This window comes from Pseudophryne corroboree, chromosome 6 (assembly GCF_028390025.1).
Source record: "Pseudophryne corroboree isolate aPseCor3 chromosome 6, aPseCor3.hap2, whole genome shotgun sequence".
Lineage (NCBI taxonomy): Eukaryota > Metazoa > Chordata > Amphibia > Anura > Myobatrachidae > Pseudophryne > Pseudophryne corroboree.
In genome coordinates, this window is record NC_086449.1 from 15008368 (window position 1) to 15025636 (window position 17269).

Below are 17269 nucleotides of genomic sequence, written 5' to 3' on the forward strand. Positions count from 1 at the left end.
TTCAGCCAAATTTTCATATTCAAAATCTTATTACTTCCACATTGAAACCATCGATATCATAGAATATGTTCTTTGTTATTGAGATGCTACTCTATTTGGACATATTCTCACCTTTTTCTGTTTTAAGCACTGCATCATCTGCAAAATAAAATGGAGCAATCTGTAGCCCTTTTGACATCTGAAAACAGTTATTTTTTATGATCTCTAACCAAATTTGTGATTATATAAAAATGTAAAAATGATTGAAATTGTTTCATTGATTATAGGAGGATTATCTAGTTTATCTGTTTGAAATATCCTTGATATATTTATTAAATGCTTTATGAATGTCCTTATTTCTGAAGCTATAAATGATAGGGTTAATCAATGGTGTTACCACAGTGTACAGCAGAGACAGAAGCTTACTTAATCTTTGTGAATTTGCTTTTTTAGGAACTGAATAAATACTTGTCAGGGCCCCATAAAATATAAAGACAACAAGCAGGTGAGAGCTGCAGGTAGAGAAGGCCTTATGTCTTCCAGTAAGTGATGGAATTCTTAGGATGGTGAAAGCAATATAGATATATGAAACAATAATGATGAAGAAAGGAAAAATAATTAATGGGATTGAAAGCAAGTTACATTCAAATTCAACTACATAAGTATCTGAGCAGGAAAGTTTCAGCAACGGGTAAAAATCACAAAAAAAATGGTCAATCACATGTGGCCCACAGAACCATAACTTAAGTACTGGTATAGCTTGATTAAGTAACACTAAATAACTTATAACCCAGCACATTATAACCAATTTAAGGCAAAAAATGTGGTTCATTATAGCACTGTAACGCAGTGGGTTACATATGGCCAAATAACGGTCATAAGACATCACTGCCAGAAGGAAAGACTCTGAGCTTCCTGAAGAACAAAAGATTAAATATTGAGTGATACAGCCCTTAAGAGAAATGAGGCCTCCATCATTGAGGATAACATAAAGCATATTGGGGACAATATCTGTGGCAGAAAAAATGTCACACATAGAAAGCTGTGTAAGGAAGAAGTACATAGGAGAATGGAGATTCTTGCTGTTCACCACCAGTGAGATTATCAGGAGGTTACCACATATTGTCACCCAGTAAACAACAATGAACAGAGAGAAAGATAAAATCTTATATTGCTGGAAACTTGGTATTCCTAACAGAAAGATATCTGTGATTACCGTTCTATTCCTCACCTGGAAGGTATAAAAAGAGCAGAAGTGTTTTACAGCTCATACCATACATGGTTCTATGTACTTTATTGATCCAGACTAAAAAAACAAACCAAGGTTATGCAAGTACTGTATGGTGGAGTTGATTCTGTAAGTATGTATGACAATGGTTTTCATCTCCAGTTCTTAAGTACCACCAACTGGTCATGTTTTGTGGTTTCTAAAATCATACACTAGTGAGTTCCTTTATGTTGCTAGGACAGCAATTGTCCCACCTGCTTACATAGACAGAAATCCTGATAACAAGACCTCATGTGGGTTCTTGAGGGTTAGAATTAAGAACCAATAATGCAAAATCTGATTAGAAAAAAAAGCAAAATCAATTAGTTGAGTGGATTGCTCCCAGAATCATGGTAATATCTGGCTTATTAATGGATGAATGTCTAAAGTGTTTTATTGGTTCAATAACTTCCATCAGAGCTACTGTATATCACAGACAGCAAATGCTATACAATGTGTACTGTTACTTCTTCAGCGAGCATCTGATTAGCAGAAATAGGATAAGTCATGGATCAGTATGTAGACACTAAGGGCTGGATTTAATTGAACACATTTTAATTGTCAACTCTTCTGACAACTGAACTACTTTAGTGTTGGCATTGCAATATAACAAATAATCTTTGGCAACTAAAATATAAATAATAATATAATAAATATTTCATTATTTCGATATGACATACCTAGCCATATGTTATACAATTTTTTTATTAGTTGAAAGCAATTTAAAAAGAAAACATACAAGTCTTAATTACTGTAATACGTGAGAGCTAGAAACCATGCAATAAGCAATTTCTGGTATATCACTGATTAATTAGAGTTGCACTTGTTTTTAGATATATATACTGAACAATGTCATGGTTAATCATTCTTTTTTGTACATTTGCTTTTATTTTTTCTTAAATATCTACCCTGTGTTAGAACCCACTGGACACTGCTGCCCTTAAATAGTCATCAGGTTCTATTGCTGTGCAGCTCCTTTGTGCAGTGCAGCTTAATTCTATGGTTACTGGGAACTTTTGTTAGGGTTGTAGTCTTTGTGGTATTCTTAATGATCAGCTGATTGTAAGAGTCATGAGAGTGAGCTCGGTGAGGCAATCAACCACCTGTATAGCCTGGACTCACTGATTTCTCAGTGCTGGTGATAGTCTGTTTTTACCTCAGTCAGTGGTTTGAACTCATGTAAGGTAAAGCCATGTCCACAACCAAAGACTTTGAATCCTTGTTACAGCTTCTTGCTCAAAGCAATGTCTGAAATGATCTTGTCAACAGCCACAGACTTTTGAGCTTGATCACAGCCTTGGATTGTTACTTCACCTTTGTATGTTAATCAGTGTTTGCTGCCAATACCTGCTGCAAGTGAAAACAGTTACTGGATTCCTCATTACATACCCCTACATCATCTATTGATATACAGTACTTGCTAAATACCTCACATCACAGCAAGTGCTACGTATATAGCAGTCAAGTACAAATTCTGCAAGATAACAGGATTCCCTTGCCATTATACACTAATCTATATAACTATATGGGCTGCCTCATCTCCCTGCCATTCACTCCTGCTCACTGATTTAACCTGTTACAGTGTTGCTGATTATTTCAATGCACTGCAAACTAATGTGATATTGATCACTTACTTTCATTGTATAGTGGTTATGCTATGTCCACACTTCATGAAATAGAACTGTTATTAAAAGGATTGCAGGTCTCTTATACAGTATCCAATAAGACTGAATACTGTGGAAAAATATGTCACACTTTCTGCTGAGTTAGACCTTGTTCATTACAACATGGGGGTGGGTAAACAAGAATTTTGGGTAATATATTGTATGTCAGAGAGCTTAGCAATTTGCAACCTTTTCTATGTATTGGTAGGTGTATACACTCTACTGAGTTGTATGGTGTCACAGATGTTAAATTCTGACTATTTGTGTCCTGTAGCCTCCATAGTGTCCACAATTGTCATAAAATATATTCTAAGTGTACAGCATTATTAGAACTTACCTCTGCAGCAACATGATTGAGCGCAGTGTGTCCTGTAATATTTGTCTCCCCACTGTGATACTGTATCGAGTTACCCATTCCTGTAGTAAATGGAGTTCAATATAACAATTTCAGTATTATGAAACAAGAAGTGTCACATTTCTGCTTTCCTATTAGAGACAACAGAACATCTTACCCACAGCAGGGGGATACTGTGAATGATCATCTACAGAATGATTCTTTTTATAAACCTCATGCAGAAACCCCAGGAGACCTCCAGTATTTATTCTCTATACACCTCATGTGTTTTCCTTATTAATTCAGATTTGTAGCTATACAATCTCTAGTGATTTGTAAAAATAATAATAATTATGTGATCATGTTTGTGAAAACTAACAGTTAAAAATAATGATGTTGATGTTATCCTGATTAGTGTCTGAGAGTACTTTTTCAGAATAATATTGATACTAATGATGACACTTGAAGATGATGGATCAGGGCTGACTTTGTTGTTTACGTGTGACCTTAACTGACACTTTGACTAACCCTTTGTGCACACAATACATATTTGACCATTGACATGTTCTAAATGTGAATCTATTCAAAGGCATCTTGAATTTACAGACTACTGTATATGGCTTTTTTCTCTAAGTAGATGATTGATTGGATTACATATGATATCCTGATGGTCAGGATGCCGGCAGTCAAAATCTGGACTGTGGCATACCGGAGCTGGAAATCCCAACATTGGAGGAGAGAGGTTCTTATATTCTAATCTCTAACCCCTTAGCACTAACCCTCTCTGCCCACAACCTAAACCTAACCCTCCCCCACCAGTAGCCTAAACCAATCCCTCCATGGTGGTGTCTAACCCTAAACCCCCTTCCCACAGCCTAAACCTAACCCTCACTTTACCATAGCCTAACCTTCCCAGAGGTGCCTTAACCTAACCCCCATCCCCACAACCTAAACCTACCCCCAGCCTAAACCTAGCCTCCCCTCTGGCAGCTAACCTATCCTGAGTGGCAGCAGTTCCTAATTTGGGATACCAACACAGGCGTTGTAATCCTTTTAGGGATCCCAGTGTCGGTATTCTGATCATTGTCAGGATTCCGGCATCGGTATTTCAAATGGTAGTATTCTGATTGCAGGGATCCTGACTGCATCCCACAAGATTGATAATAAAGTTTTAAGTCATTCAGAGCAAGCATCAATGAGTTGCTTTTTTAGTTTCCCTTAACCCTTCACACATTACATCTACCCTCATTATTTTCTAAGACCCTATTTGTACGTCAAACTACTTTTTAATGAAAGGTTATTGAGGCTTAAAACAAAAAAAAGATAAGGAAATGTCAGCAATAATCCCATGCAAGGGATACAGAAAGAGGAAGATAAACAAAAGTCAATTGTTTTCTGAATAAAGTGCCATGCAGCAGATGCCAGATTATTAAATAACATGGAAATGGAAGAATGGGGGTTAGGTAGAGAAGGGTAAAGAGGGAGGGAAACATTAGATATCGCTACCTAGTGGAGGGAGAAATGAGGGGTGAAAATGTCGGTCAACCATGAAAAGGTGTGGGCAACACACTAAAAGAGAAGAGCTGGGAGATAGGGGTGTTAAAACCAGGGTTCTCAAGTTTTGTTTAATGAGCCAAAGGAAACTGGTCATCTCCATCTTGTTTTGGAACCATATCTTCTGAATAAGAGAAGCTGAGGAGGTGTGTTAAAAGGGGGCTCAGGGATTTCCAGTTAGCAGCAATGAGGCATCTGGTAGCTGTCAGGACATGTCTAGCAAGCCTGCTTTGATGGTGGGACAAATCAGGGAATGGTAGGGGGAGTAGGAAATACTTGGGAAGAAAAGGTATATTGGGGTGAGGGGGGGGACCAGAAGGGAATACATTTTAGGAATGTCTGTTGAACAGGACCGGGTCCATCAGCTATGGAGGAAGGACCCAGTGGCCAAGCAACCTCAACAACACAGAGAGGACACTGATGGAAACATATTGTTGAGTCTGTTTGGAAACAGGTACCATTTATATAATTCATAAACATTTTCCTTTAAAAACACACAAATAGAGGACTTAGAAGAACCAGACCAAATGTCAGATCAATTATCCATGTCCAGGGGACCACACAAGCATTGTTCTTACTTCAATTGATGAGAATCTGTCTGAGAAGAAACATAGGTACTGTATGGACAATAATGAGATTAGCCCCTGTGGCAGGTGAACAGTGCAACAATGTTGTTAAAATAGGTGACTGGTCTAGAGGAATGTCTATTGGAGTGCAAATTGAATCAGTGTTGGAGCTGTAAGTATTGTTAAAGGTAGAGGTTGGTAGAAAGAAGCCGTTGGAAAGTTGGTAATATACCTCTGACAGTAATATCATTAAGAAATGCAACACCAACCCTAGGCCATGAAGTGAATGCAGATGGGGGGCCCAGGCAAAAAATCAGGATGTCCCAAAGTGGCATGAGAGGGGGGGAATTGGAGCTATAGAACAGAGGGCATTGCATCTGTGCCACAATGCAAGAAGTATACCTATCACTGTCTGGAAACAATACTCAGGGGTTCAGTTGGAGAGCAGGGATCAAAGATTTGCAGGTGGGGGAGATAATAGCTGTTTCCATGTCCACCCAGACCCAGGGTCCCAAGGACACATGCTAGAGAAACGGGCTTAGTATCTGCACACTCAATATGATATAAGTGTTGTATGGATGTGTGAGGTTCGTCACCACGCATCCATTGAATAAAGACCCCTCTATCCAAATAATGAATAATATTAAATACATTCAGGGGGTGCTGTCAACTACAGTATGCATATACTAGAATTTGAAGAGGAAAAAGACAGAAGGAATCTGTAGTGTTGACGCACTAACTAAAGATAGAGTATTTCTTAAAACATAACCTTTATTAGATGTTCATTAAAAATGAATTTATGAATAATTGGTCCAGACTACAGTGAAACATAGAGGTTAAAAATTACAAGGACTAACATATAATTGACTTAAGAAAAATGAAAGAATGAGAATAAAGATTTAAAAAGCGTGTCCACGTGTGTGTTTCAATGTAAGATCTCCTAAAATTGCTGTATAAGCATATATATTGCCAATATCATTCGTTTTTGTTATATTGATATCTCAAAAGATTCATCCCCCCACTGAGTCTCTATTTCTGCATACTCCTTATATACAATCAGTGTATCAAAATTTTTCTGAGATGAAAGTAATGATCCTGAAATGGAAATGATATCTTCTGATTTTAGCTGATAGGTAGAGTTCCTTTTAAGTAATATAGCAATTCCAATTTGCAAGTATCGCAACTCACATTTATATTAATATTTTACCCGTATTTGCTCTGGCTGACATTATAAGGAGTATTGCTTTCGTTAGTGGTATACCAATCCCAATTTAATTAGAAAGCAAACTAGAAAGCAGTTGACCCGCAGTGTCCTTATGTAATTTTATCAGTTAAGATTCAGAATAAGCCATATTTACTGTGTAATGTGTATGCTCCCAATGTGTATTCAAAATCTTTTTTTCAGATGTTATTGGCCAAACTGTGTCCATTGCTTTCGGATCCTTTGATACTTTGTGGTGATATAAACCTAATTTCATCTCCTTATTTAGATAGAGCTCAGGCACCCACTAGACCCTTTACTTTGCCTAAGTTAGGAGTCCATTGACTGAGAGATGACAAGCGATTGACATATGGAGGGCCCTCCACCCTATAGACAAGGAATTTACTTGTTTACCGGACGTGCACCACTCCCTCTCTAGGATAGACTATATATTGCTGTCACATTATCTCCTACCTCAGGTAACAAGTTCACACTTTGAGGCGATTGCCCTCTCCAATCATGTACTGGTCTCAACTACCCTTCACTTTCCAGACACTTCCACATCTACTAAATTGTGGAGATTTTCCTCATACTTGGCGAACTCTCTTAAATTCCAGCAATGCTTGGAATCTGCTTGAGAGACCTTCAAGAATGACAACTTACCCCATTTAGATGATGACCCTCTCCTGTTTTGGATGATGGATAAATCTGTCCTTAGAGGCGATATTATTTGTTATTTTAGCCCCTTTATTATATTATAGAGGGCCCTAATCACCTTTGTATGGTCTGAAGTATGGAATGTATGGTCTGAAGACTGCATTTGGACTTCATACCATACAGTGGTGATTGATTGCTGCTCATCAATGTAGGACATTGGACAACTATTATGAATTTTAATACATTCTTCTAAAGATATTAGCTCTAATTTATGTGTGGAATCCAATTGAGATTATTCTGTGTATGTTTTTAGCACAATTGTCCGCTTTTGCCTATGGTCTATGTCACTAGATCAACATCTGAGAATGAAAATAATTCCTGTCATCAAAATATGAAAGCTCAATTGCCTGAGAATTAACACCCCTGAAGAAGCCACCACAGATGAAATGCGTTGGGGGAAATACTCTATTATTGTATTAACAAAAAGTGAATAGGCATACAAACCCTTGAGTTGTTTAAATTTTTTCGGTGTTTAAGAAAATGTTTATGAAAATGAATTATTGAATATTTTATTTGTATTTTAACAATAAACAAAAAGTTTGTGTACATTTGGTGTACTTGTACTTAAGGTAATAATAGAAAATCCTATGTTCATATCTATAGCAGAAACATCTATTAAATTAGAGCTCTACAAGGAACAGAATACTCTTCAGCTTCTGATCCCATAAATGCTTCTCAGAACAGTGGGGGGAAGGGTGCTAGGGGGACATGTGCCCCGGGTTCTGGAATAAAAGGGGTGCTAGGAAGGCTGGTTCTGGAGACAAACTGATCTGAGGACACTGCACGCTGCTCCTGCTGACTCCTGAAAGCCTGTTGGTTTTTTGTATGGTCTCACAGATGGTGTTTGTCACATTCCACCCCCACTCGTTTCCTAGTTTGCAATACAGTATGTAGTTCTTTTTTCCCCAGCAACTACCGTGTCCCAGATTCCTATCAAAGTCTATGGCGTGATGAATGGAACAATTTTGCACAATGTTAGTACAGATGTATTTGGACAAATCTGATCCTAACGATAACAACATCCAAAATAGAGCTAATAATATTATTGTACCTAGAGCCACCCTTGAAATCTTCTAGTCCTGTTGACATCAATTTTATAGAATACACAATTTTTAACAAGATTTACCAAAAACCTATTTCTATGCTCTCATCATTTCCCACCTAAACTACTGCAGCAGCCTGGTATGCTGTATTCCCCTCAATATCTATCACTGCTTCATTTCACATAAATTGCTTTAGCAAGATTTATCTACCTATTTTATGGCTCCACATACATCAAGACATTCTGAAAATCTCTACATTGGACCCCTGTGTCATCTAAATGGAAATTATTCTTCCTAACGCTTAACTACCAAGCCTTCAGCAATGACTTTCTATATTTCATGTGTAATCTTGAAATTATACCTCTTATGCACCACTAGACCTATTGTACCTCTTTTTACACCTGAACTCTGATAACCACAACTTAATTGTACCTACAGTAACACCTATTCATCAAGACTTTAGCCCTGTAATGATCAGGAGACACACAGTGTGTTTCCATGCTACAGAGTGAAGTGGCTAATTCTGGGTGTCTGTGGGCTGGTTTCTACTCCAGAAATGGTTTCCAATGGTCATTATCTGTTTATACAGTATACAGGAAGTAATTTTTTTACTGGAAATAATCTACCACCAGAAATTAATTTCTAAGTTAGAAAAACCTCAGACCCCTGCAAAAAATGTTACATAAACTACATAATATAATTAATCTACAATTGATAAGAGATGGGACAGAAACATTGAAAAACGATATAATGTAATAATAGGGATAAAGAAGACCATATTGTTTAAAATTCAACAATGAGGGAAACACTCTAAAATAGCAGGGCATAAATGAGATTTTGTATTTTATTTATTTATTTATTTTTTCTGATGAGAGAGTGATAGATGTATTGAATAGCCTCCAAGGATCTGGAGTGGGGGTACAATGCCTATAAGAAAACTAGAAAACATAAAACAAACATAGTTTTACTGTTAAGACTTACAAAATCTAACAATAAAAAAATAACAAATTAATAACATGATGAAACAACCAAAGCAAACACACACAATGAAAAGCCAATATTATGGACTCATTGTTTTTTTTACTACTGGCAAACTGTAATTTTCTATAGTATGTTCACACAAAATTGGAACTTATTTCAATATAGTATGTTGAAATTGTTATAACTATAGGGGCTAATTCAGAGAGCAACTGTGTTTTTACTGTATATGCAGTGGCTGTGTGAAATTATGCAAATGCTGCTGGAGGTGTCATGTATAGCGTCGAAATGCGTTGGTGACAAGGCAGCCGGAGAGTGACAGATTTGAACAGCAGCAGCTGGTGCAACATACAGAAGTAAGTCCCGGGATTCCATCATCTCCTGCTATGCTGTATATGTAATATATACTTTTTGCCCATATGCATTTCTATTCTGTCACTCTGGCTGTATTACCCCCTGTTTTTTGTTATTAAAATAATGCTTTTAATTATCCCACATATACTCACCGTTTGCACATGGCCGTAGAGATTTGGAGAGCAAAAGATAGAGGGGAAAAGAAACCTTTAAGTGACTGCATATCATAAGCTCACATGTAAGCAAAAGTAAGCATCTATTTGCCTTTGTGAATATCACAGGGTGTGATTGTTCTTAATACTAGGGACACACAAATATCAGGATTTTGAGTGGAGGAGAAATCACTGTATTCCACCTTATACATCATGAAGGAGACCTATCTTGGTTAAGAAAAAGAAACAGAGAAGGTTTTACACATTCTGTGTTTTTATCTATTTGTTTTATTCACATATACCTGTACACATTGGAGTCTAATCATGGTCAAGGACTAAAAGACTGGAGATTTTATGTTTAGTATATGTGTTGAATAAATGTGGAACATTGGCTTAGCACCGTCATTGTCATATTTCTTTCTTATACTACTTTAGACTGTCACTCAGTGCCAGATTAAAGGGGAGGGCAGGGGTCAGTACCCCCAGGCCCCCATTTCAGAAAGGGGCTCTCTGGCTGGAGTTGATGCCACTCAGATCTGCCACCAAAATCATCTCTCTTGAGTCCCAGCAGCAGTGCAGGGTCATGGAGCAGTTGCTGGGAAGAACACTGAGTCCATCAGAGGTGCTGCAGGAAGTACCCTTTTGATGCCATGTCCTTGGCACCCACACCTTAGACATCATAATATTCAACATGACTCACACAATATCCCATTGAAGCCAGGAAAGAGGAGGAATAGGAATCAGGAGGAGAGAGGTGGTTGGACTGGAGAGAATATCAGGAGGCCCCAGCACTGCAGCAGAGAGGGGAGTGACACTGAGTGAGGTTGAGTCAACCTTCACAAGTTCCCAATAGCATGCTGCTGGGCTGAGGAACAGAAAGTTGAGGTGCGGAGAGGGGTTTGTGAGATACATAGGGGTGAAGTTTGGGTGAGGATGCTGAGAGACAAGGGAGATGAAGCTGAGAGATTGGGGTATGAGGATAAGAAGCACAGTGGGTGAGGATGAGTCTTAGAGACACAGTGGGGGAGGATGAAGGATAAGAGACACAGGGGGAGATAAGAGACATAGAGTGGGATGTACTAAAAGACATTGCTGCTCATCGCCGCTTATCATCACAATGCAAATCGCATATGTACTATAATTACATATGCAATTAGCATTGCGAAGGACAGCTCTTCCGATATGAGCTGTGTATGCGATCCCCGGCGGCATCCTGACATCCGGGTTTCAGCCCCGGTAGTCAGTCTCCACATGCACAGAGTGACGGGGGTGTTAACGTGTATGCTGGGAGGGATCTGATCAGATCTCTCACACCAGCACTGTGGCGAGAAGCCCATAGGCTTCTTTGGGGTATTGCAAGCAAAAGCTGGCGATCCCCTCCGCAGCACGGACATGGTGGCTGGGGCTTAGTACATTTGGAAAATGTGGCAAATAAGGGTTTACCACATTTTCCATTAAGTATATCCTGCCTATAAGGCTGAGAGACAATAGAGGGGCAATGAAGCTGAGAGATAGGGATAAGGCTGAGAGACACAGGGGGTGGGGATGAGGCTGAAAGATGGAATGTGAGCCTGAGAGATACAGGGTGTGAGACTAAGAGACATGGGGGAAGATGAGGCTGAGAGACACAGGGGGTGAGGATGAGAGACACAGGGGAGATGAGCCGCTGGCTCCCTCCAGAACCTAGGCCCTTATCATCTCTTGACAACCCTGCAGGAGTGTAGGTAGGACCTGCTGAATCATGGAGGTGGTGGGAAGATGCACACAAAGTGGGCACAGCCAGTTGGGTAATGCTGCCAAGAGGAGATGGCCCCACTATCTAAAGTGTCTTGGGCCCCACAATGGCTCAATCCAGTCATCACTCACCCGGCATCTGCAGCTGTACTGCATCCATCATCACTACTCCTGTTCTGCACATGAGCAGTGAAGCACCTGCAGATGCAAAGGTCAATAAAATAAATAAACTGAAAAAAACATTGCTACAGTACAGCATCCACCTCTGAATCAGCCCAATAGTACTTAATTGGTAATATAATGTAGCATTTTACATGCAGTGAGGTCACAAACTTTGTATATAACTTAAGCTTGTTTCTGCCATTTACAGAATTAAACTTATTGCTTATTAAAGAGTATTTTAGTTTTATACCTATATTACTGTTATTAAATAATTAAAAAAGCTAAATACTTTGTAGACTTATTTTGATATGTGTTTAGGAATACTGTAACTTATTATAAAATAATACGTGTGGAAACAAATCTATACTCTCTAATAATTTTGTATCTGAATGAATTATAATAATAATAATTACTATTATTATTATTATTGTTATTCTTCTTATTATTGTATTTATATAGCGCTCTTTCTCCAATAGGACTCATGACTCATGAAACAATGAAGTACAGAAAAGCTTTTAAAAAAATGGGACAATTATGGATTCTTAAATTATTATAGTTGCAGGTTGCCTTCCTTCCATAGACTGTACAGTCTAATTCAGACCCCGTCGCTGATTAATTAAAATTGCTAGGTAGCGATTTTTGTTCATCTGCGCATGCGCGTATGCCGGTAGCAGAATTCAATTTAAGACCTGGAAGGGGGAGCGGGAATAGGGTGTCGACACCGTGTTTTGTGGGCATTGAAGCTCTGTTTAAGGGGCATGCTCTGGACAATGCAGGCATGTCCCGACAGTTGCTGGGGCGGGTCGTGGTGTCTGCGTGACATCAAACGCAGCTGCTGCAACCAAAATCATGGTGGGTAGCCGCCTGCCACTGTGCGATGCTTTCGCACCTCTGCAGGGGGCATAGGGCCTGGCATGCGGGGTGGACTAGCCCTCTTCTGGACATCCCCACACATGTCAGAGATTTGGATCGTAAATGTGCGGGTGTTTTGCACATCTACGATCAGCTTTGAATTAAGCCAAGATCATAGATGTGCAAAACACCCGCACATTTACTAATTAAGCCAAGAGTTTGATACTACCACATTTAAAAGTGTCTGACCTCCTACTGGACCAAGCTTATCATGCTCTTCCGCCTGTTAGTCATCCACTGCATGATGTCATCATCTGGATGCAATTCTACAATGTCTAGTAGCAGCTGACGACCATCTCACAGGCCTCCCTCTGTTTCTGCTATGAAAAAACAGAGGTGCAATTCTACAATGGCATTGCTCATTCTACTTTACAGGAAGAGAAAGCTCTGCTGGATGCCATTAAAAATCTATGGCAAAATGGTTATTATTACCAGAGGATTTTTCCATCTTAGCTTCAAGTCTTCACCAAGACCAGACCTCTCTTTTCTAAACCTGTGGAAGATGGTTCTCTCTTACTCTAAGAGCTTGGACTTTATTCCTCATTGAGATCTCTTCCTCGTGCTGGATCCTATCTTACCAGCAAGACTAATAGCACTCCTACTTTTGATTGACAGATAGTTTGAACTCATTGACTGTGTTTGTCTCATTTTGTTGCATTTGCCATTTAAAAATTTATTTCTGCATGATCTAAAAAATAAATTGGGTAAAATTTATTTGTCAAATCTTGCAATGGTCTCGAATACTTTACATTTCCTGAGAAGCCTGATTTTACCAAATTGGGGAAATTCCCTTCACATTTGCCACTCTCACTTAAATTTAGAAACTGTTTGGAAGCTTCCTGGAAAAAGTGTAGGAATGACATTTCCCATTTTTAAAATTACCAAACTTATGTTTGGATATCAGCAAAATCTGTCATGAGCGGAGTTATTATCTCTTTCATCACAGCTTCTAATCAGAAGTACTTATGAACATATGTAGAGGTGCAGGGGTCCCTGTCAGCATCATATCACCTTGCCATCAGACTCTAGACAACAACTAGAGAGGGATTGACCTGGTTCATCAATTCAGTGCTGCTAAGGCCCCATCTCTTGACAAGGCTTTGGATGCCCTCTCTCCCCTTTGTATTTGCCCTTATTATGGAACTCCTGGCAGGTTACAATTAGGGCAACGCTCCTACTATCTCTGGTGTTAGAGTTGGTTGCAAGGAGTATACAGTAAAGCTGCTCTTTATGTCGACAACATATTCATAACCATAGCCAAATCCCCTACCTACCATCTGAAATTATCCAAGGAAATCCTTAAATTTGGCTATTTTTCCAATTTCAAAATCAATCCAGACAAAACTAAGTATTCAATTTCTTCCTTCCTCTGCTGACTAAAAAGCTCCTGGGCCTCCACATTATCTTAAATTGACAGCTTGCTTGGATTAAAGAATTATAGTCTCTCGCTTTAAAAATAAATATACTCTGCTTCTTACATCCAGAAGTAAACTGTGTCTTAGATTGGTCATATTATTTACATTTAAATTATTGTTTTTCCTAGGATTCTCTACCTGCTTCAGACTTTGGGGGTAATTCAGACCTGATCGTAGCAGCAAATTTGTTAGCAGTTGGGCAAAACCATGTGCACTGCAGGGGAGGGGGGCGGGGTGTTTGATGTAACATGTGCATAGAGAGTTAGATTTGCGTGGGGTGTGTTCAATCTGAAATCTAAACTGCAGTGTAAAAAAAAAGCAGCTTGTATTTACCCTGCACAGAAACAAAATAGCCCACCCAAATCTAAGTCTTTCTGCAAATGTTAAATCTGCAACACCTGCACTGCACATAGTTTTGCCCAACTGCTAACAAATTTGCTGCTATGATCAGGTCTGAATTTCCCCTTTGATGGATAATGTTCTCTCCACTTTGTTTTCTGCATCTTTCAATATCAAATTAGTCCCTTTGTTTGGTAGTTGGCCATGGATCGAGTTCAGTGTCCTGCAGCACCCTTGCATTTGTAAAGGTTTGAATATCCCCTACTTCAAGAATGAATTTTACAGAGCTCAACTACTCTATCTCCTTGCATTCTCTGGCACTCGTCCTTGGGGCTCCAGGTCTAATTAGAACAGCTGTTCTTGCCCATCACTGCCTTGTTGAATTCTTTGGTCCCCAAGCTCCTACAAGCCCTCTAAATCTTGCTCCCACCAAGTGATAGGTTTATATCTTGTACTGTGGCAGAAATGTAATGCTCTCTTTAGTACCAACACCATACCCTCGAATGCCACTCTTGGCTACTACATCTGCATTCTTCTCTTGTTCTAAGGTGGGTATTACATTTATTAATGATATTACTATCAAAGTTACAGAATATTCCAAACTTTCCAACAGATTTTTTTCTCCTAACCTCTGCAATTGGTCAGTATTTAGAGCTCTGACACTTCTTCCTCATACACTCCCATAAATATTCTGTTACATTGCTCATGCCTTTCACACAACATTGTTGTACTGCTTGTCCACCTCAGCAGCTCATCTCATTCTTGACCTCTGAAGTTCCTCAGAGATATTCTCATGATTTGAAGTGGGAGGCAGACTAGGGCGGTTGCCTGGGTGGTGGTAATTGGTCTGACTGATTAGTGCATCTAATTCCTTGTTTGTTTCTATCACGAAAAAAATGCTTACATGATACCTGGTCCCTACTAGACCTCACAATATATTTTCCTCAGCTTCCTTGTTGTGTTGGTGAGTTTGCTTGGCCATCTCCTCCTTCCTCATACTGTATCTGGTGGACCTGTCCTGTTCTATAGAACTTCTGGATAGAAGTTAATTCCTTCCATGATGATCCATGAGTGGAGACAGAGGAGGAACAGTCAGAGAGGTAGGAGGACAGCAAGGAGAGGAAAGTGTCACATACTGTAGATCAAGGGAGTGAAGGATTTGCAGGAGGAGAGGGTGGTCACAGTGTCATAATCAGCAGAGATGTCTAGGAAAATGAGCAGAGTAGTGGCTCTTAGATTTGTCAGCAAGTAGGTCATTGCTGATTTTTGTGAGGGAAGTTTCATTGTAGTGGACAGATCAGAAGCCAGACTTCAATGGGTCAAGCAGGAAGTGGGAGGAAATAAAGGTAGTAAGTCCGTTGTAGCGAATATGTTGGAGAGGTTGATTAGATCATGGGTAGGTTTTTTAAGAATAGGGGAGATGAATTCATGTTTGATGGCAGAGGGGACAGAGCCTGAAAAGAGGGAGAGATTAAGGAGGTGGGCAAGGTGGGGACATGCAGAAGGAGAGAAGTAGCGGATGAGGTGGGAGGGGACAGGGCCAAGTGGGGAGGTGATGATGAGGTAAAGAACGGATGAGGGCCATGACTTCCTCACCAGATACATGGATGGAAGATGTCAGAGTTGGTAAGTGGGATGAAGAGGGTTAGTAAGGGATAGGAGGTGGCTGGTTGATGATGGTCTGGTGGGATGTGGTGTCCTGATGTATGGAGTCAATTTTGTATGTTAAGTAAGTGGCAAAGTCAATAGTAGAGAGTGAAGAGGGGAGATGAGTTGGGAGTGAGCAGAGGAGGGAGTTGACAGTTTCAAAGAAGCACCAGTGGTTGAAAAACTGGTAGGAAATGAGATTCTTGAAGTATGACTGTTTAGCGAGGGAGAGGGCATGCAATATTATTCATATGTATCAAATTAACCAGGCAGATTTTTATTGTACAATTTGATATATATTTAATGGTAGCTGCAGAAGGAGTAACATGTATTTGATCAGTAGAAAGGTGAAACTTCTCCAAAATGCAAATAGAGCAGCTTATTATAAAAAAAAATTAAATATTGCAAAAAACACATTGTAAAACTACACTGTTTTCAAAAGTACTTAAAAAAAATAAAACATTTTTAATACATTTCACAATAAATACAATGCAAGAAAATGACGTCAAATTACAGATTTAAATTGCAATGAATGTTACAGGGGCCCCTAAGTCTGTTCCCTCAAATTAGATCTACAGAATTTGTATTGTGAGATACTGTAATTACCACAAGTGATAAGGAGAGAAATCTCACAGGAAGAGTTATGGAAGAATAAGATATTTTACATTAACTCAATAAGTAATTTGGGAACCGCAAATAACGCAAATATTGAGCTTTTTAAAATTTTTTATACATTACCTTCTTTAATATCAGCGAATGCCTAAAATGATTCAAACAATTCTGGTCACAAGATGCTTCACATGTAGAGTTAATACAAAAGAAAATGAGAGCTCCATATTCTAGGTAAAGCAAGTGATAATAGACATAAACTATAAAAATATAAAATAGCACAAAAATTATCCAAGTTCCACAACCTTTGTATTTCATTTTTTTTCAAAATTCCCAGATTCAAACTCTTTTCACTTGCACATTTATAGCATTTTTTTTTTTAGCATTAAACATGTTCCCTGTTATTGAAGTATTATCCTATTCGATCATACTCACACACTTTCCAGCATTACATACTGCAACATTTCATGGGTTGATCTATAGCCCTATTGTCAGTAATACTGCAGGAAACACCAGCCTTGTGTTCTGTGAGGTCTTGTTCATCTGAAAACAGTAATTTTCCATAATCTCTCTCCAAACTTGTCATTATTAAAAAATTCAAAAGAAGCTGACAAATGGTATAACATGTTTAAATCTTGAGGC

General features: G+C 38.9%; 1 protein-coding gene across 1 annotated transcript; it reads right to left on the reverse strand.

Annotated features, from left to right (window-relative positions):
* Nucleotides 1-280: 280 nt before the first annotated feature.
* On the reverse strand, nucleotides 281-17213 carry LOC134934012 (olfactory receptor 5P52-like). The gene is made up of 4 exons (XM_063929536.1): nucleotides 17084-17213; nucleotides 14858-14914; nucleotides 3248-3327; nucleotides 281-1210 (listed from the first exon to the last, which is right to left on the reverse strand). The coding sequence occupies exons 1-4, from the start codon at nucleotides 17211-17213 to the stop codon at nucleotides 281-283; spliced, it is 1197 nt and encodes a 398-aa protein (XP_063785606.1).
* Nucleotides 17214-17269: the final 56 nt, after the last annotated feature.